The 20,674-nt window shown below is 46.8% G+C and overlaps 1 protein-coding gene across 1 annotated transcript in view; it reads right to left on the reverse strand.

Annotated features, from left to right (window-relative positions):
* Window positions 1-20,674, reverse strand: part of F8 (coagulation factor VIII) — a 463,887-nt gene that overhangs the window by 149,955 nt on the left and 293,258 nt on the right. The window contains exons 12-14 of the mRNA XM_069212149.1: window positions 16,364-16,514; window positions 14,193-14,399; window positions 3,372-7,080 (exon numbers count right to left, since the gene is read on the reverse strand). Coding sequence (XP_069068250.1) covers window positions 3,372-7,080; window positions 14,193-14,399; window positions 16,364-16,514 — 4,067 coding nt within the window. The remainder of the gene's footprint in view (window positions 1-3,371; window positions 7,081-14,192; window positions 14,400-16,363; window positions 16,515-20,674) is intronic.

The raw sequence follows: 20,674 nt of genomic DNA on the forward strand, positions 1-20,674 counted from the left end.
GAGGATATGTGAGGATAGATGCATGAAGGATCATGTACAAGGAGTGGGAGTTGGAAACAGAAGAGCTCATAGAACTGCACTGCACAGATGGAGAGGCTTTATCTGTTTGTTATCCAGGCGATATCTCCTGTGGAGCACAAGAAGGCCAAGAGCCCTTCACTAGCACTGAACTGCAGGGATGTGGAGCTCCTCATGCTCACAAGGATGTATCGCCACTGCTAGATCAACACTCCACATGGGCTAAACCAGTGCCCCTGGATCAGAGGCCTTGAGTCCGTGGTGACACTGCTCCTGGCAGAGCGCTGCCTCCATGGTTTGGAGCTATGGTACTCCATGGAGAGACCCTACAAATTTAGTAGGTCACTACGGGAGCCAGAACAGGCTGAAGAGAAGCTCTGATAAATGTATGCTCCCTAACTAACAAGTGACAAAAGATGAAGAACACTGCATGCCATCACCTTCCACCATCCAACGGCTGGAACTGCTTTGATGCAAGAGCAGCTGAGATCAACCAGGACTTACTACAAAACTTTACCCAAGATATTAATATGGGGGAAACTGCCTTAACGACATGGGCTGAGCCACACGTGCCATTTCCCCGTAACCTAAACCACACTTGCCTGAACCACACATTGGCGTGGTGTCTGCCTTAACCACGTATGTGCCTTAACAACCTGTGTGTATGGTTAAGGCAGAGAGTGCGGTATAGGTCTCAGGAGCAGGAAGAGGAAGAATCGAGAGAGGTAAGTGGGGCTGGGGCCGTGTTGGGGGCAGTTTTTAGGGGTGGGGCGGTTTTATGGCTCAGGGAGTTTTGGGGGGGGTCGGGTAGTTTTTTTTTGTTGCAGAGGGCAGGGTTTTGGGGCTCAGGGTGGGTTGCTGTGTTTTTTTTGTTTTTTTTACAGGGGACAGGGTGTTAGGGCTCAGGGCGGGTGGGAGGGTTGCGGTATATTATTTTTATGGGGGACAGAATTTTAGGGCTCAGGGCAGGCGGCAGCAGTAGTTGCATGCGTGCCAAGGTAAGAGGGGCTGGGGCCGTGTTTAGGGACGAGTTTTGAGGGGTGGGGCACTTTTAGGGCTCAGAGCAGGAGGGGGGTTGGGTTCGTTTTTTTGAAGAGGAGGTGGGGCTGGGGCTGAGTTTCGGGGGGGTACATTTTAGAAATGAGGGGGGTTTAAGAGCTCAGGGTGGGTGGGGGCTCACAGTAGTTTTTATTTTTTACAGAGGGCAGGGTTTTAGGGCTCAAGGGAGGGAGGGGGTGCTGTTGTGCAGTTTTTGCATGCGTGGGCGGATAAGTGGGGCTGGTATCGGTTTTAGCAGGGGAATTTTTAGAGGTGAGGACTGTTTCAGAGTTCAGGGTGGGTGGGCGTCAGGGTTTTAGGGCTCAGGGCAGGGAGGGGGTGCTGTTGTGCAGTAGTTGCACGCGTGGCAAGGTAAGTAGGGCTGGGGCTAGGTTCAGAGGGGAGTTTTTAGGGGTAAGGTGGTTTTCGGGCTCTGGGCGGGGGGTCAGCTTAGTTTTTTTGATGGCGAGGTGGGGCTGGGGCTGAGTTTGAGGGGTAATTTTTAGTGGTGAGGGAGGTTTTGGGGCTCAGGGCAGGTCTGGGATCACTGTAGTTTTTTTTTTACACAAGGCAGGGTTTTAGGGCGCAGGGTGGGGGGGTCAAAGTAGTTTTTTTTTACAGGGAGGCAGGGTTTTAGGGCTCAGGTCAGGGAGGGGGGCACTGTTGTGCAGTAGTTGCACGTGTGGCAAGGTAAGTGGGGCTGGGATTGGGTTTAGGGGGTGAGTTTGTAGGTGCTGGGTGGTTTCAGTGCTCAGGGCGAGTGGGGGGGTCAGGGTAGTTTTTATTGTTAAAGGGGGCAGGTATTTAGGGCTGAGGGTGGGTGGTTGTATGACACAACCATGCTTGTGTTTAAGACACATCCCTAGCCCAAGCATACTTTTAAAAGGAAATTTGTTGTAAAGGCACACATGACAAAGACGTGGTCGTAGTTCGGACCGCTTTGGTAAGGCATGCGTGGTCAGGCATGCATGGTTCTGTCATGGAAGCTTAATAAGGATGTGGGCACAATACGATCAGGCTTTAAAGTTTCCATTAACAAACCGAAAAGCGGCCTGGCATTCATGTGGCTAATACAAAGAGAACATCCCTTATTTCAATTAAAAAGATACATACAGCTAGTGCTAAACTGCTCCTAAAAGAGCTTCTTAGCCTAAATGTGTCTCTGAGTCTACAAACCTAAGCTAACACTTCGGACTACAACTGAGAGCTACTGCAGTTGATCAGGAGTTGACCTTAAGGTTCACCAATAAGACTTGTCTGGACACACACATCGGGCCAGAGGTGTAAGGGGGGCTGTCTGCCAGGCATCCTTATAATAGTGCACTTCTCTGAGAACAATAGAAATAGTGACCATAGTTCAAGCTAAGGAGGAAGTGGTGTATCAAAGCAAAAAGTAAAGTGTTTCAAAGTTTGTTTCAAAGTCTGGGAAGCTCCTACCTTTATGGTGCAGAGATTTCAAGGTGCTTACAGATTCACTACATTCTAAGCAAATTCCTTCCCAATAGGGGAACCCTTCTTCATATAGAAATAAAAAAATCTCTTTAAACCTGAAAAATATACTGAAACCCCTGGGTCTCACAGATATCAAGAACGCAGATAGGATGAGCATTAATGCACCGTGGAGTTCTGGGAAAGGTACCCCAGCTGCCAGAAGGCGAGGCCAAGAAAGAAGAGGGAAAAGGTGTTGCTTGGAGACACACAGACTACTAACCACTCATCTTGCAATGTGTGTAGGAAATGATCAACACAAGTGAGCACAGGCAGGAACCTGAGAACTTAGCATCAACTTTGGTGTAGCAAAAGGATCAACAAAGACATGGCCATAACTGGTACGATATGGGGTGGGCGGATAAGACCAGGGTCAGACAGTGATTGGATTTGGATAGAAAAAGGTGAGACTTGGGGTTTTAAGAGCACTTACAAAAAACGAGCTTTGAATATCCGGGACTAAGTAAATGATTTAAAGATGTGTTTTACCTTCAATTGGTCTAGCCGATACAACATGTACTTTGGTATTCACTCAACTTGCTCCATGGAACAACTCATTTTGGATAACTACACCCCACTCCTGCAAACAGCACAGCAAAGCTTACAGTCGTGGCACATGGGTGGGATTTCATGGCAGGAAATCTGTCAGCAGCTGGAAGTATATTCTGCCCAAAAATTGTATTTACTCATTATGCAGATGCAGAGAATTTTAGATAATTTTATTCGGGTGGGAAAGCACTTGGAGATTGCTGGACTATGTATGGTTCACCTAAAAATCCTTACCAAGAGCGTTCATTTTGAAAAAGCATATATAGGGTAAGCCTCACCTGCCTCCTGAGTGAGCAGAGTTCTGGATGCCGTAGTCCCACATCACCTCTTCTGCTGCAATATAATAAGAGCGGATGTTTCCTCCCCCACTATTCCGTAGATCGGGGTTGTCTTCACCTTCATCATAGATGTCGAAGTCTTCAGTGCTCTTGTCCCCGCCATGGTAGTCATCATATTCCAATGCACGGGGTGGGGGAGGCGATGGGCCAGACTTCACCAATTCAGTCTCGATGTGTTGGGTCCGTGGCTGGATGAAGTGCTCCTGGGACTCTTTCAGTTCTTTTGGCAGTGGACGAGTGCTGTTCATGGGCATGCTATTGCTTCTGTCTTCCCTGTTTTCGTGGATGCTGGCAGGTTGTAGGCTGAGTGGAGGATTCCCTGTTGTATCACTTTCGATTGAGCTGCTGACAGTCGAAGACTGGAAACCCTTAGCTTTATGGTATCCCATGGTAGCCATTGCAGTAGGGCTGTGAGTGGAATACTGGAGACCCTCTGCTGGATGGTATCCCATGGTAGCCACGGTGGTGGGTCTGTGAGTAGAAGACTGGATACTTTTAGCTGGATGGTATCCCATGGTATTCATCGCAGTGGGGCTCTGGGTGGGATACTGGAGATCCTTAGCTGGATGGTATCCCTTGGAAGCCACCGCGGCGGGGCTGTGAGTGGGAAAGGGCTGTTTTATGTTGTCTAAAACATGTGTCGCAGCTCGGCTCTCTTTGGTGTCATGGATATGAATTGTGTTTTCTTTGTTCTCTGGAATGCGTCCCAAGGTGCTGCTGTCTTTGGAGCTTGAAGTGTGAAAGTTCTGCTTTGTATCTTTTAGTACATGGTCTATAATATAAGTTTGCCTTGGGTGGAGGGAAATATATATGTGTTCTGCGTCCTCTGGAACCTGTGCCACAGTACCACCCTCTTTGTGGTCAGTGGCGTAAGAGTCATCCCCTGCATCCTTTGGAAGATACTTTATTGTGTTTGCCTCATTGTTAATGAAGGTGGCAGAGGTTTGTTCTGTGTTCATTGGAATTTGTTGCACAGTGTGGCTCTCCTTGACAAGGATCTGTTTTGTGTTCACTGCAAGGTGCCTTACTAGATTGCTGACCCAATTGCTGGGTGTGGGAGAGATTTGCTCCCCGATTATTGCAGCATGCTCCAGAGTACTGCTTCCCTGAGTTTTGGGGATGTCAGACGCCTTGTCTATAGTCTCCACAAGGTGTCTTACAGTATTGGTCGCCTTGGTGATGTGGGTGGGAAGACTTCCTTCTGCATTCCCTGGAGTGCTCCTCTCTCCATCCCTCTCTCTAGTGTTGGAGGTGAGAGATGTCATTTCTTTGATCAGTGAAAAGTGATCGCCCTGAGTGTTGGGGCTGCCGCTCTGTTCTACACTCCTTGGAAGTTGGCCCGCAGGAGTTGGGAAAGCCAGCTCCTCTCTCATGCCCTGGCTGTGTGTGGACTCAGGTGTAGACTCTGATGCATCAGATACAGCGACTGGCTTGAAAACCTGCAGATCATCTTGGGAGACATAATAGTCCTTTTGCCAGAACTCTCTTCCATGGCTTTCTGTGTTTTCCTCTGCAGCTGGGTGCTTCCTGGCCTCGTTGAGTCGGGTTAGGTCCATCGCTTTGTGCTGTTTCTCTTCTGCCCCAGGTCTCTGCAACATTTGTCTCATACGGTGTTTTTGACTAGTCATCCCTTTTTCTTTCTCAACCCATGTTTGAAGGCTGGGTGACAAATCAGTAGCCAGAAGACCTAGGTCTCTTCTTTGCTTCTCCTCAGATGTTTCAGCGCCCACCGTGTTACTTCTACTGTAGACCTGCAGCCAAGACGCAGGTGTTAGGTTCACCATCTCATGTTTTTGAGGTGTTGCAGCCTGAGCTTCTGCATTGGCATGTGGAGATTTCTCTTCTGCCACTTTCTCCCCAGAGTAACGCACATCTCCACCACCTGTTTTTTCTGCAGCTTCATAGTCTTTGTGGGTAGAACGTCTATCTTCTGCAATGACATTATCATGCACCTTTTGAGACACTGTTGGTCTCTCACTGGGTATCTCCACTGGGTACACAACCAGATTAGTAGGGCCCGGGCCTTCTGAGATGGATTGGTCAACTGTCCATGGAATGGTTTGTGTTTTCTCTGTGTCTCCTGTGCTGTGACTCCTTAGGCGTGGGTTAACTCCTCTCCAAGGAAGCTGTGCAGGTATTCTTTTGAATAAAGTGTTCAGATTGTTCTGTGTGCTCGTCCTGGCCTCTGTCAGGAATTCCAACTTGGGGTTAGATTGGCTTACACCATTCACTGATTCTCTTCCAAGACCTGCAAAAGGCTCTTTCTGTTCTAGCACAGGCACGTTTGGTCTCAGAGATCTTTTGCTTGCATGTCGTTGGCAGCCCTGGACCTGGGGGTTGCATGTGCCATTGGTGACTAAGGCCTGTGTACCCTGCTTTAAATTTCTGCCTGACCTCATGTTTGCTGGATTGTCTCTGATCTGGGTCTCCTCTGTGGCTGATAAAGGGAGTTCTTTGATCCTGCCACTATTTGCTAAAACATCCATTTCCTTTGTGTCCGATATATCCCCTGTAGCAACAGACTGGCCATGCTCAAGCGAGGCTATTGTTACAGGACGTATTGTACTTGGCCCCGAGTTCATGTTCCTGCTAAAAACTGTTCCCCCGAAGTTTGCTGGAGTCTTGCTTTGCATTTCTGATTGGGTTTCCAACCCTTCTAAAAGGTCTGCTGTTGTATTCTCAAGGCCTGCTTCATTTACTGGCCCGTCTGGTTGTGGTAATTCAGCTGGGCCTTGCAGGGCTCTTTCTGTAGCACCGGAGACCTCCTCTGCTTTGCCAACCGACTCCTTCTGTAATGGTGCAATGTTTGGAAGCCCTGTGTGGGCTCTAGTCTTGCCAGGTGCTAAGGATGTCATATCCATGGCTGGGAGAATTTCCTCAATGTTCTGGAGCAAAGTTCTTAGTGGCAGACGCGAAGGTTTTGAAGAGTTTCCTAGTTCCATCTGGGTTTTTGCGCTTTGGGGCAGAGCTTCCTCACTTGTGTCAGGCACTGTCCATGGCGGGACTCCATTTCTTGCAATCAAAGGGATCTTGGCTTTACTAGGAGCAGTCCTTATTGGCAAGGTATCTGCCTCCTCTTTTGAATACACAACTTTATCAAAACCCATTGTGTCTTTATAAACAGGGGTCAATGTTTTCTCCAGTGCAGATGTAAAGAGGTCTCTGTCTGTGTCAACTTGAGCACCAGGCACCTGGACACCAGTGATTGTCTCAAAGACACCCTCTTGTAGAAGATGGAAGGGAATGTCAGGTGGATTGGGAGGGAACTCTGTAGCCACAGACACATCTTCAGCAGAGGGACTTCCGGTGTGCCTGACACTGTTTGTATGACTGATAGACCTGTTTTGTGGTGGACGGGAGTCCGTACATTTCATGGCAGGGTTAGCTCTCTGCACCCCATTTCCTGGTGCTGTGGTGGAGTTGTTGTGTTTTTTTCTCCAGCAGCGGCGTACAGCTGACGCAGACTGCCTTGGTTTCTTGGGGTGCCCGCGAGGCTGAAGGGCTCTATCATTCATTAGTTCGTCTGGGATTTCCTCATAATCATACTCGTAGAAGCCATCATGCACCGTGTTGCACTGGGTGACCCTCAGGGTGGCGCTCATTCCCCGGTCTCTGAAGTACGGTTTCAAGGACTCGAGCTTCCACTCACCTGTATCAGGAGAGAACAAAAGACCATGTAAAAAGAGAAGATCATGTGCAGAAAGGGCAGTAGAATATCTAGACTGAACAAGCTCAGTTAAAGCTCAGGCTTCAGGTTAGTGAAAGGGTTCTGAGCTCAGACACCCATACCTCTGAATTGGGCTGCCTTCAAGGTGTTGTGTCTTCATATACAGAGAAAGATCTCTGACTTCATTTCACCTAAACAGAGCTCCAAGCACCAGATACTCAGAGACCACTCTGGTATCAGATATCCAGAGGAGCTCTGGGATCTGATTCCAGAGAGGAAACTGGAATCAAATACCGAGATAGAGCACTGAAATCAGATATCCAGTGAGACTCTGAAATCAGATACTCAGAGAGAGCTATGACATCATTTCACCTAAAAAGCACTCCGAGCACCAGATACTTAGACACAACTTTGGGTTCAGCTATCCGGAGCGAACACTGGAATCAGGTAACCAGACAGAGCTCTGGAATCAATACTCAGAGAGAGCTCTGGAATCAGATACCCAGAGAGAGCTCTGGAATCAATACTCAGAGAGAGCTCTGAAATCAGATAGCCAGAGAGAGCTCTAGAATCAATACCCAGAGACAGCTCTGGAATCAGATACCCAAAGAGAGATCGAGTAATAAGATACCCAGAGAGAGCTCTGAAATCAAATATCCAGAGAGAGCTCTGGGATCAATACCCAGAGAGAGCTCTAGAATGAGATACACAGAGAGAGCTCTGGAATCAGATACCCAGAGAGAAAGCTCTGGAATCAGATATCCAGAGAGAGCTCTGGAATCAGATATCCAGAGAGAGCTGTAGGATGAGATACCCAGAGAGAGCTCTGGAATCAGATACCCAGAGAGAGAGAGAGCTCTGGAATCGGATATCTAGAGAGAGCTCTGGATTCAATACCCAGAGAGAGCTCTGGAATCAGATACCCAGAGAGAGCTCTGGAATCAGATACCCAGAGAGAGCTCTGGAATCAGATACCCAGAGAGAGCACTGGAATCAATACTCAGAGAGAGCTCTGGAATCCGATACCCAGAGTTTGATCTCTGGAATCAGATATCCAGAGAGAGCTCTGGAATCAATACCCAGAGAGAGCTCTGGAATCAGATACCCAGAGAGAGCTCTGGAATCAGATACCCAGAGAGAGCACTGGAATCAATACTAACAGAGAGCTCTGAAATCAGATTCCCAGAGCGAGCTCTGGAATCAATACCCAGAGAGAGCTCTGGAAACAGATACCCAGAGAGAGCTCTAGAATGAGATACCCAGAGAGAGCTCTGGAATCAGATACCCAGCAGGAGCTCTGGAATCAATACCCAGAGAGAGCTATAGAATGAGATACACAGAGAGAGCTCTGGAATCAGATTCCCAGAGAGAGAGCTCTGGAATCAGATATCCAGAGAGAGCTCTGTAATCAGATATCCAGAGAGAGCTCTGGAATCAATACCCAGAGAGAGCTCTGGAATCAGAAACCCAGAGAGAGCTCTGGAATCAGATACCTAAATAGAGATCTAGAATCAGATACCCAGAGAGAGCTCTGGAATCAGATACACAGAGAGAGCTCTGGAATAGATACCAAGAGAGAGCTCTGGAATCAGATACCCAGAGAGAGCTCTGGAATCAATACTCAGAGAGAGCTCTGGAACCAGATACCCAGAGAGAGCTCTGGAATCAGATACACAGACAGAGGGCTCTGGAATCAGATACCCAGAGAGAGCCCTGGAATCAATACCCAGAGAGAGATCTGGAATCAGATACCCAAAAAGAGATCTAGAATCACGTACCCAGAGAGAGCTCTGGAATCAGATATACAGAGAGATCTCAGGAATAGATACCAAGCGAGAGCTCTGGATTCACATACACAGAGAGAGCTCTGGAATCAGATACCCAGAGAGAGAGCTCTGGAATCAGATACCGAGAGAGAGCTCTGGAATCAATACCCAGAGAGAGCTCTAGAATGAGATGCCCAGAGAGAGCCCTGGAATCAGATACCCAGCGAGAGATCGGGAATCAATACCTAGAGAGAGCTCTAGAACAAGATGCGCAGAGAGAGCTCTGGAATCAGATACCCAGAGAGAGAGCTCTGGAATCAGATCCCCTGAGAGAGAGTTCTGAAATCAGATACCCAGAGAGAGCTCTGGAATCAGATACCCAGAGAGAGCTCTGGAATCAATACTCACAGAGAGCTCTGAAATCAGATACCCAGAGAGAGCTCTGGAATCAATACCCAGAGAGAGCTCTGGAATCAATACCCAGAGAGAGCTCTAGAATGAGATACCCAGAGAGAGCTCTGGAATCAGATACCCAGAGAGAGCTCTGGAATCAATACCCAGAGAGAGCTCTGGAATCAATACCCAGAGAGAGCTCTAGAATGAGATGCCCAGAGGGAGAACTCTGGAACCAGATACCCAGAGAGAGAGCTCTGGAATCAATACCCAGAGAGAGCTCTGGAATCAGATACCCAGCGAGAGCTCTGGAATCAATACCCAGAGAGAGCTCTAGAATGAGATTGCCAGAGAGAGAACTCTGGAATCAGATACCCAGAGAGAGCTCTGGAATCAGATACCCAGCAAGACCTCTGAAATCAATACCCAGAGAGAGCTCTGGAATCAGATACCCAGAGAGAGCTCTGGAATCAGATACCCAGGGAGCTCTGGAATCAGATATCCAGAAAGGACGTAGGAATACGATACATAAAGAGAGCTCTAGAGTCAATCAGATATCCAAAGACAACTCTGTCTTCAGACACCAAGAGGAAACTCCGGCATCAAATTTCCAATGAGAACTCTTGAATCAGCTATGCAGAGGGAGTTCTGGGAACAGCTAACCAGAGAGAGCTCAAGTAAGGAGTGTCAGAAAGGAAAGAGATAAAGATATAATAGATGATGTTTAGAGTTCATGATGAAGAAGATTTTGGGTGGGAACAAAGAGGAAAAAGGAAGGCAAAGGGGAAAATATAGCCCAAGGTGATCAGCACCACGTATGTATGCGTGTGGAACTGGAATGGAAATCCAGCTGAGAAACACCAGCAACATATCAACAGGGGCCAGGAACACTGTACTGGAAGAGGCCGTGGAACACATTGAGATTGTGTTCAATAGTAAGGGAGGGACAGGGCATTCCTAATGACAGGCCTGTAAGCATCAGTAAATAGGAAGATAGGAAACAGTAAAAGCGAGTGAGGTTAAAGAGACAATCAGGTCAAAGAAGGACTCCGAAGGGGAATTTGAAAAGAACAAATAATTCAATTGAAGAAACAGCAAACTAATATGACATGTGCGTAAATGGAGCTTCAGATACCAAAGGAGTGAGGGGTAGGGGGTGTGGAGGAAGCAATAGAGCTCTGGCTTCTGGCTCCATGGTACAGACCTCTAGCTCCAGACCATGAGCGAGCTTGTTTCAGATACCCACCGACTTCTCCAGCTTCAGACACCCATAGAGAGTTGTAGCTTCAGATGTCTAGAACAGGTTCCCAACTCAGAGAGAGATCTGGCTTAAAATACCCTTAGACAGCTCTAGCATCAGACCAGTTGCAAGCTCTCATCTCAGATACCCAAAGAGTGCTCTAGAACCATTGCTCACCTCTCCATCTCTAAACATGCTGCAGGGTCTTCACCAAAGGCCAAGTTCACCTCTTCTCATATTGCTCAGAAGAAAGGAACCAGTCAAGAGATGGGTCCTTCTCCTGCACTAACATCTATAATTTAGCCCCAGGTTTGGAATTACCTCAAAATGGGACAGGCAGCAAATGTTGATATGTTTATCTGTAGTGGAGACAAGGTACTAGTGTGGCGTAACAAACGTCCCTGCAGTCCCCATGGTGCGGGGGAGCCCTGATTCAGGAGGCCCCCCCAGCATAGCACCTTGGCATTAGAGCTCCTTAGTGAGTCTGGAGGGGGGCTCTCCATGTTCTTTGCAGGGGGGGGCTCAAGTTTCATTATGCCATTGGATACTAGCACCTGATTGGCTTGTCTTCTCTGGTAACCCTCTGTGTTCACAAATGAGGCACCACATAAATGTCAGGTGCTCCATGAAGTGACCTCAATACCCCTTGATTTGAACTTTCCCACGGACAGTCATGTTGTTCATAGGAGGAAATAAAAGAGCCTTGTGACTGGAACTAAAGATTAAAAGATGGAGGAGAGCAATGCTGAGATCCCAATTAGAAAGCCGGTGCTCTAACCCCAGTCAGCTGCCAGACACAGACTACACTGCATGTGCCTGCTTCATGCACCTTCCATCTAAGGACCTGGTTTAAAGTTTGACAGATGGAGTATCACCCGTTCGGATCCAGAGGTCATAAACTCCACCATCCCGATGTACTCTGTCCGTCAAATTTAGAGATGACCACAGGCCCAGCGGCCATCTTTGTACCACGAAAGGAATCACGATCACAGCGGTTCCTTTCAAGGTTCAAAAAGCTAGGTGGACAACTTCCAGGGGTTTTGATGGCTGTTCACTAAACCTTTAGCTTTTTTTGTTAAAAAGTACTAAAGCAGAAGTTTATTTCTGAAAAATAAAAAACTAATGCCCCCTACAACCTGAGAGCTTTCTTCCGGGTTGTCATTATTGTTTTATTCTGTCTCTCAAGCCAGGTTTTCGTCAGGCGGTGAGTGGCAGAAATAAAGGACATTACAACATCTTCCTAAATAGGTGTTACGCCTTTCCTCTGATGGCCCATATTCTGTTGGGCTGTCAGAGGAAGCTGTCTGTACTCAAAACCAACAAAGGTGCAGTCAGTGGAAAGCTGACATACCGCATGGCTCTAAGTGAGACACAAAGGCTGCGGATTGAGTGACAAGGATACTCAGTGGTAGTCCATCACACTTGCAACAGAGTATCCTGGCCACCAACCTCTAAGTCAGCCCCTAATGCTGTCCCCAGAATGTGACATAGAATCCAACACTAACCAAGAAGGGTCTGGTCCCCCGCCGAGAGGAGCTCCACCTCACTCAGTGAGGGAGAACCAAACTGTGAAGGAAACTCTTGAACCCGGAGAATCAGCAGAACAGTTGCTGGTGAAATGTGGCATTCGTAGGAATGACTGCATCCAGTTTACCACAAATTCATTTCTTGCCTTTTACCCTTTCTCGCTTCCATCATCAGGAGCCCAGACAAACATCTTACAGCATAAGCACTGTCTGGGTGTCAGTCTGCTCAAACACCATCTTTGGACTGCAGACCTCAGTGTCGCTAGACCCCCAGGGATCACATATTGCTTGTCCTGGGATCCATCCTCCACCAACAACAACCAATCAGTCAGCCCTCCTTCCTGTTTAGTACAAGGCCGAGGCCTTCAGCTTTGCCTACGTTCCCATTCACCCAGAAGCCTAGAGGGCCACCTAGCAGCATCTCCTTTGTATGCAGCAGCCCTCCCACTGAGGGTAGGATCATCTTCAGAGGGATGGAGCCCTTCTGTTCCTAGCTTCTGTGCATCCTTCTAGGGAATCAGGCTCAGTTCTAGCTTCTCTCACAAGTAAGAGTAGACTATGAGGGGGACCTGTAAGGGTCACCATTAACAAGCACCTTATGTAAGGACAACCACCTTGGTGCCCCATTTTGTATTTTATAAGGACGAAGACTTGTCATACACAAATTAAAAGCCGAGGGTCCTTTTGTACAACAAATGCATTTTGTAAAAGTGGTTGCAGTTTCACACCAACGTTTACCAAATGCATTGGTCTATGTACTAATAGGTCAGTTCTCAAAATACCAGCCTGTATTAGGTCGCTATTCAACCTCTCTCATGAATATTAATGAGGTAGGTTGCAAGTTAGGGCCCACTACGATTCAGTGCCTTCATGGGGATGGTGGCTTGCAGGCTTCAGCAGATCACCATATCTATGACTGCTTTTATATTTTTCTTTTTTTAATGCTGCTTGTTTTCCTTAAAGGAAAACAGGATACCTTTAGGAAAAGAAAAGGTTCACAAACTGTTTTTAGTGGTGGGCCCATGGACCACTGCCTACTCCTAAAAAATGTTTTGTCAACATTCAAAAAGGGGAAGGAATCATTTGGGGAAATCCTTCTTATTTGCAAATGAGTTCCCATCTCTTTTGAGGGATCAGTGACTTATGAATGGTTTGTGAATACAGTTGTGGTCACAAACCACTGATACCTACCTTAAGGATGAGCCATATTTACAATACAGCGTACCATGGCGGTAGTGAGGAAATGGCGTCAGAATATTTAACGCTATTGTGGCGCTTTGCGGCACTAGTGTCAAAAATGTTAATGCTAGTTCATCAAAGTGCAAGGAGGCCCATAGGTTACTCTGGGTGCGTCATTTTGATGACTGTGTGAGCAGGCGTGAAACATTATGCCAAAAATGGAGCAGTGAAATATTGTAAATTTCACTGCGCCATTTTTTAGGGCCTCCTAGTGCAGGAACACCCCCTTGATTACAGTATGCCTGACGGAGGCATAATGTAGTGCAAGGGTTACAAAGTGGTGCAATGCATGCACTGCGTCATTCTGTAAATATGGCGTGGAAGAAAGGCCACGTTAACGCCATATTAGAGTAAAAAATGACGCAAAAGTGGAGAAGGAGGTGCAAGAGGTTTGTAGATATTCCCCAGATTATGTTAAGATTCGGGAAATGTTGAATACCATGGATACATAGCAAAAGGGAAAGTGGATAACCTTTCATAAATGAAAAAAGGCTGCATTAATAAATTAAAATGCAAGCTGTAGGTTTACTGTAAATAATGTGTATCACATTACTAAATTGAATCTGACTCAAAACAAAGAGACTTGTTAAACAAAAAGGCCAAATTAATCTTGGCAAATGCTTTTCGACAGTAAGTAACATTGCAGCTCGGGTTTATTTACATAAAAATTGCCTCAGTCTAATATTTAAAACAAAATCTAGCATTGTCTGAGGACATCCATAAAACCAGCTTGATCAAGATTAATAAGAGACAGAGCGAATTACTCTAGTCTAGCAGCTAATATTGGTTATAATGTTTTTAATACAGCAGAAATGAAAGCAGAAATGTACATACATTTACTGAAATCTGTATGGTTCATTTGTTGAAAGTGTGAATATAAATATTCATTCATTTACTCATACATCTGCAGGCAGGATAACACAGACTGACCTGGCTTCTCCATGATCATGACCACAGTGTCCCCAGAGAAGGGGAAGAGAGTGAGGGTGTCTTCATACGCCATGTTGTGCTTGAAGGTGTTACCGGCGAAGAAGACAGAGAGGAAGTCGGTCTGGGCCCCGACGCTCAGCACGTACCAGTAGGTCACCTCGTTCAGACACAGGCTGAGGTGTAGGTTGTCCACATAGCCATTAACACCTGGAAGAGGAGACAAATAACAGGTGGAGAAGACATGATTGTGGTACCTAAGGACCCTGATCAGTGCAAGGGAATCCCTGGCCAACAACCAGTCCTGGCTCTTAGACCGCCATCCTCTCAAGGACTGAGTGAAGGACAAGAGAAAGGACCAGAGGACTGGACAATGCTCCCAGACTGAGCCACGGCATTCACACCTTTCCATATCTTACTGCCACAGAATCACTCTTTTAAACACTTAGGAGCCATGTGTACAAACACATTTTCCCATAGACACAGAATGGGTAAAATCCTTTGATACATCAGGCCCTAGGTCACTGCCAGACAATCCCACGCGTACAGTTCCTGAATACAGGCTCTGGTTAGTGAATCTCCTCCAACACAGGAAAGGTTCTTGGAGAGGCCTTTGACAGATAACCCTCACTACAATGTAGGACTGATGAACACTCTATCCCATACCAGTTAGCTAGATTTGTACAAAAAGCCTCCTGAGGTCTGGGTCCTCAACAAACACCAATAAAAAATCCCCAAATGTTTAAATTTTCCACCAAAGTAGACTCCCCAATCATGCAGCAGGGGCTTCAGTGAACATAAAGGAGACTAGTGTTCGTGGGTTCAGAGTACTTAAGGGACGTAGACCTTACTCAGATATACACAACTCTTCCTGGGGCCTCCCAGGCCATGGAAGAGATGGAACACAAGGAAATATGAAAGAGCTTGTTACACAAACTAAATGCATTACCCACCGTGATCATTATTATGAAGACTCCTTCACTGCCCTGGGAACAGAGGAATGTGCCAAGCGAAGAGGACTGGTGCACGCTACACCCACAACCTGCTAACTATAAAAGGACAACTTCATCTCAAGAAGTTACCCATACCCATAAAACATGCTCTAAGTGTGCCCATGGAAGGAGCATCCTTCAGAGAGGAAGCACCTTAAGTAGGGTAACCACGTGGGTTCCTTGCGGGGACAGTGTGTGTACAGTGTGGACAGACTTTGATGATTAAATTCACTCCACTCAGGATTGATGTCTTATACCTCTGATAACCTACATTTCTACAACGAGGCTTCCCATTTGCCTCACATTTTGAGGTTGTTTGAGTGGTAGTGACATTCCTTCTTGCTCTTTTGCAACACGGAAGGCACTGGCATGGTTCTGACATTACCCGTGTGACTGCCCAGGCTGTCACAGGACCCAGGTGACTCTCATGGTTCTCATAGTACTCGTGTCCCACTGCACTCATGTGACTCCCACTGCTCTCTGTACCCATGTCACTGCTCAGTCTCTCATGGTACACATGTGAGTGTCACAGTTTTCACTGTGCCCATGTGACAGCAATGGTTCTCACTGTACCTATGTGACTGCGAAGGTTCTCTCCGTACCCATGTGACTGTCCACTCTCTTATGGCACCCCTCTGAGTGTCATGGTTCTCACTGCGCCCCTGTGAGGGTATGGTTGTCACTGCGCCCATGTGAGGGTATGGTTGTCACTATGCCCATGTGAGGGTATGCTTGTCACTGTGCCCATGTGACCTCTGTGTTCTCACTGTGCCCATGTGAGGGTATGCTGGTCACTGTGCCCATGTGACCACTGTGCCCATGTGACCTCTGGGTTCTCACTGTACCCATATGAGGGTATGCTTGTCACTGTGCCTATGTGACCTCTGGGTTCTCACTGTGCCCATGTGAGGGTATGCTGGTCACTGTGCCCATGTCACCTCTGTGTTCTCACTGTGCCCATGTGAGGGTATGCTGGTCACTGTGCCCATGTGACCACTGTGCCCATGTGACCTCTGGGTTCTCACTGTATCCATGTGAGGGTATGCTTGTCACTGTGCCCATGTGAGGGTATGCTGGTCACTGTGCCCATGTGACCACTGTGCCCATGTGACCTCTGTGTTCTCACTGTGCCCATGGGATTGCTCAGGTTCACCCTGCTCATGTGGCAACCCAGATACTCACTGTGCATGACATTGGAGGCGTAGAAGTCGGGATCTTGTGGGTCCACTGTAGCAGGGTGACGGCAGAAACGCTGGATGTTCTCCTGCAGGTACCAGCTCTGGTTCTCATCAAAGACCGAGAACAGCAAGAACCTCTCCTTGTCTGAGATGAGCTGGAAGAACAAGTGGAAGAGTTTATGTCCTGCAGAGAGCAGTGGAGCTGTGTGCTTCCACCGCTTGCTTTTCAAGCACTCCTCTCCTGTTTTGTGTGAAGCACTCCTTTAGAGTGTGTATTTTCAGTTTGTCTCCTTATTTACATCTGTCCCCTTGCACTCTGTGTATCTCTGTTGCCCAACTCCTTCTCCCTCCCCCTCCCTCTTGCGCTCACCTGTCTGGTTCTCCCTTTTGCTCCTCCCCACCCATGCCCTCTGTGTTGCTTTACCCAACCCCCTTGATGCTTTAGCTCCTGCTTTCACCCTGTTGGTTTTGCCTCCCTTCCGGCCCTCACCACGCCGTTGTTTTTGAGTCCCCTCCCATGCTGGTTCGACATTCCCCCGCGGCCCTCCGTGTTGCTTCAGTTCCCCCACCAGCTGCTCAAAAACCGCTTTGTATGTTTTTTAACATTTTCAATTACTGATGTAAGTTGGATTGATAACTAAAAAGAAAAAAGCCCCCCATGCATTGTGGATGTGCTTACAAAATGACGTGGGCAGCCACATCAAAGGTTTTTTTGTTTTTTTGTTTAGGCGTTATCCATGCTGCAAAGTATCCCAAATGCTGTGCAGGGTGGCTAAAAAAACACTGGCAAAGCTAATAGGTTACACAGGCGAGACCTACTGCCTTTGCCAATGCTTGTTGACCAAAGTCTTCACTTTCGGGGAGGAGCAACTCTCTTGCTTGTTAGGTTATAGGGCTGGGTAACAACCCAACTGTGAAGCTGTGATTGGCTTCTGCTGCCCGCCTCTTCGTTGTGTAGCGTGTCTTTTAGTTTTTCTTTTATTCCCAGCGTGGTGACCCCACCCCCATCGCTCTTCTTTTTTCTTCTTTTCCTACTCCCATCAAAAATGTTCCCACCTGTTCCTGCCACACTATATAAAATACAGTACAGACAAGTGATGAGCACTGCAGTGTGCACACCCTCATGCAGCAAACAGCATTAAAAAAACAGAAAACCACAATAGGTGATCAGTTGCCTATTCACCTCATTTTAAGACCTTAAGACTGGCCAATGAGACGGCAGGGCTCAGGGTTCCAACTCGCCTCATAAGCACCAAATGTCAGATTTGTATAGTTTGTCTTAAAGAGTTAGCCTCATTAGTGAGGAGGAGAAAGGGGCATATAAATCTATGAAAGATACCACTACTGGAGAATTATATTTAAAGGTAAATAACCTTTTGCGTGCCACATTGGATCTTTCAAAGATTAACATCCTTGAAGTATGATTACCAAAGCAATAAAAACATTTTGTGAAAGCAAAGGCAGAACAAGGTTTACCTTAATGAAACAAGTCGCATAGCAAAGCGTGACCCGTTGCTGTCGCATCCTTTGACTGGACATCCAAAGAATAATGCTTGCCAACGGTGTTTGTTGAATCCCAAGTTGCTGCTTGGCATAATTCCATCAAAGGCACTCCAGCGAACAGTGCAGCTGTGATAGCCATGGCCCTAGTTAAATTTGTTCCAAGGCAGAGAAGATGCCCAGCTTTGAGCGGAACCACACCAAAAACCAATGTGCTGTGTATGCCCTTTTACCACAACAGCCAACATTTGTTAACATTTTGATATGAAGTATGAAATAACTATGAACGCAGGCCTTCACACAACACTTGAAATTCAAAGGATGAAGAGACCTTTCTGCCGTTGGCGAAGGTTGAGGAAAAAAAAGTTGGTAAATTATTCTTCTTGTTCAGTTGCAACTATATTGGTGCCTTGGGTATGAATTTGGGATTTGTAGAAAGAGTATGGATGGTGTCCAGAGACAGCTGGATATAGCTGCTTAAAGCAGGTTAAGCGAAGAATATTGTGATCTGGACCTCTGTCAGATGTAGAAGATAGAGTAATATCTCACGAGAAAGTATCATTAGTGGGTCAACATCTATGGTAGTGTTTCCCAAACTGTGAGTCGCTGGTGGATCGCAAGTCACATTTTGGTAGGTCATGAAAGTCCAAGCAATAAATAAAGATTTCTTCAAATTCTGTATTTATCTTGTCAAATTTTCTGTGTTTCAACGACAGAGATCAAATGTCAGGCTATGTCTTCTGACAAATTGCTGCTTATTTTTTTAGCATGGGGATTGGTGATTACAAACTCTCTCACTTTGCAGTCAGAGAAAGAAAAGTAAAGTGAATTATGTGACAATCTTTCTGGGTAGAGAGAGTGTGAAAGGAAAAGCTATAGGATGTAATATTTTGTAACAAACACAAAATGTAAAAACCTGCAAATCAACTGTTCATGTTCAGCAGCTAGGAAAGCACAGGTAAAGCACATTTTTTCTAGATGTGATGGAAACAAAGATGTTATTAGTATCAAAACAAATCAAGACACTTGGTGATGTCCAAATGATAAATATTCACTGATGCCCCATTTCCACACATTATCATTTGTGTGATGTATAGTTTTATCAGTGTTAGAAATGGGGTCTCGGGTTGGCAGTCAGTTTGCACTCTGTCCAAGCAGGGACCCTCACTCCAGTCAGGGTGAGGGAGTTACACTCCTAAGACAACCCCTGCTCACCACCTTGGCAGCTTGGCACAAGCGGTCAGGCTTATCTCATAACCAATGTGTGAAGTATTTGTACCAACACACCCAGTAACACAGTGCAAACACTACAAAAGGGGCACAATGCCAGTTTATAAAAATCGACAATATTTATCCAAATCTAACAAGACCAACACAAGCAAAGTTATGATTTTTTAAAGTAAAGAGTCTTAATCCATAGATATCAATGGATGTGTTGGTTTTACACAAAGTACCTAGTTTGCATCAAAAGTAAAGCTGCACAGTCAGAGATGCGTCGATTCCTTACTCACAAGTGGGTAGGCCATGCGTAATTTTTCTCTCCTGCAAAAGAGCGATGCGTCAATTTCCAGACGGGCAACCTTGGGTCCGCACAGGTTCACTGTGGTTTTGAAGCCCAGCAATGATGCGTGCGAAATTCTGGTGCACAGTGGTGAAGAGCCACGCTGCGTGGGTGATGCATCGATTCTAGCAGCCGCACACAGGTGTTGCATCGACTTCCCAGCCACGATGCAGGTGGTGCATCGATTGTTCAGCCGCGAAGCAGGTGCTGCGTCGATTTTTCTCCCACACGGCTCCTGTGCGTTGATTTCAGTCTTGGTTCTACTACCTTTTCCTTTCAACGGCCCAGGGACTGGATTAGGCACCACTTGGCAGAGTAGGGGTATCAGCAAGGGAATCCAGGTGCTGGCGGATGAAGTCTTTGATAGCCCTGAGACTTCAGAATGGGGGCAAGCTCAGTCCAAGCCCTTTGAGACAATTTACAAGCAGGAAAACACAGCAAAGTCCAGTCTTTGTCCTCTCAAAGGCAGAAGCCACAACTGCAGGGCAACTTGGCAAAGCACACCCTCAGGCAAACAGGCAGTACTCCTCCTTCAGCTTTTCTCCTTGGCAGCTGTCCATCTTTATCCAGAAGTGATCTTAAAGTCTGCGGTTTTGGGTCCACTACTCATACTCCGTTCTGCCTTTGAAGTGGGCAAACTTCAAAGGAAAGTCTCTGTTGTTCACAAGATCCTGCCTTGACCAGGCCTGGTTCCAGACTCACACCAGGGGGTTGGAGACTACATTGTGTGAGGGCAGGCACAGCCCATTCAGGTGTAAGCATCAGCTCCTCTCTCCCCACTCTAGCCCAGGAGACTCATCAGGAAATGCAGGCTACACCCCAGCTCTCTTTGGGTCACTGTCTAGAGGGAATTCATAAACAGCTCAACTGTCAGTCTGACCCAGACGTGGATTCCACAGACAGGCACAGGCACAGGCAGAGGCACAGAACGGTTAAGCAAGAAAATGCCCACTTTCTAAAAGTGGCATTTTCAAACTGAAAATCTAAAAAACAACTTTACTAAAAGATGTATTTTTAAATTGTGAGTTCAGAGACACCAAACTCCAAATCTCTATCTGCTCCCAATGGGAAAATGCACTTAAAATATATTTAAAGGCAGTCCCCATGTTAACCTATGCGAGAGATAGGCCTCATTTGCCTGTATTTCACTATCAGGACATGTAAAACACATCAGTACATGTCCTACCTTTAACATACACTCCACCCTGACCATGTGGCTACATAGGGGCTACCTTAGGGGTGCCTTACATGTAC

The sequence above is a fragment of the Pleurodeles waltl genome, chromosome 10 (assembly GCF_031143425.1).
Source record: "Pleurodeles waltl isolate 20211129_DDA chromosome 10, aPleWal1.hap1.20221129, whole genome shotgun sequence".
In the NCBI taxonomy this organism is placed as follows: Eukaryota; Metazoa; Chordata; class Amphibia; order Caudata; family Salamandridae; genus Pleurodeles; species Pleurodeles waltl.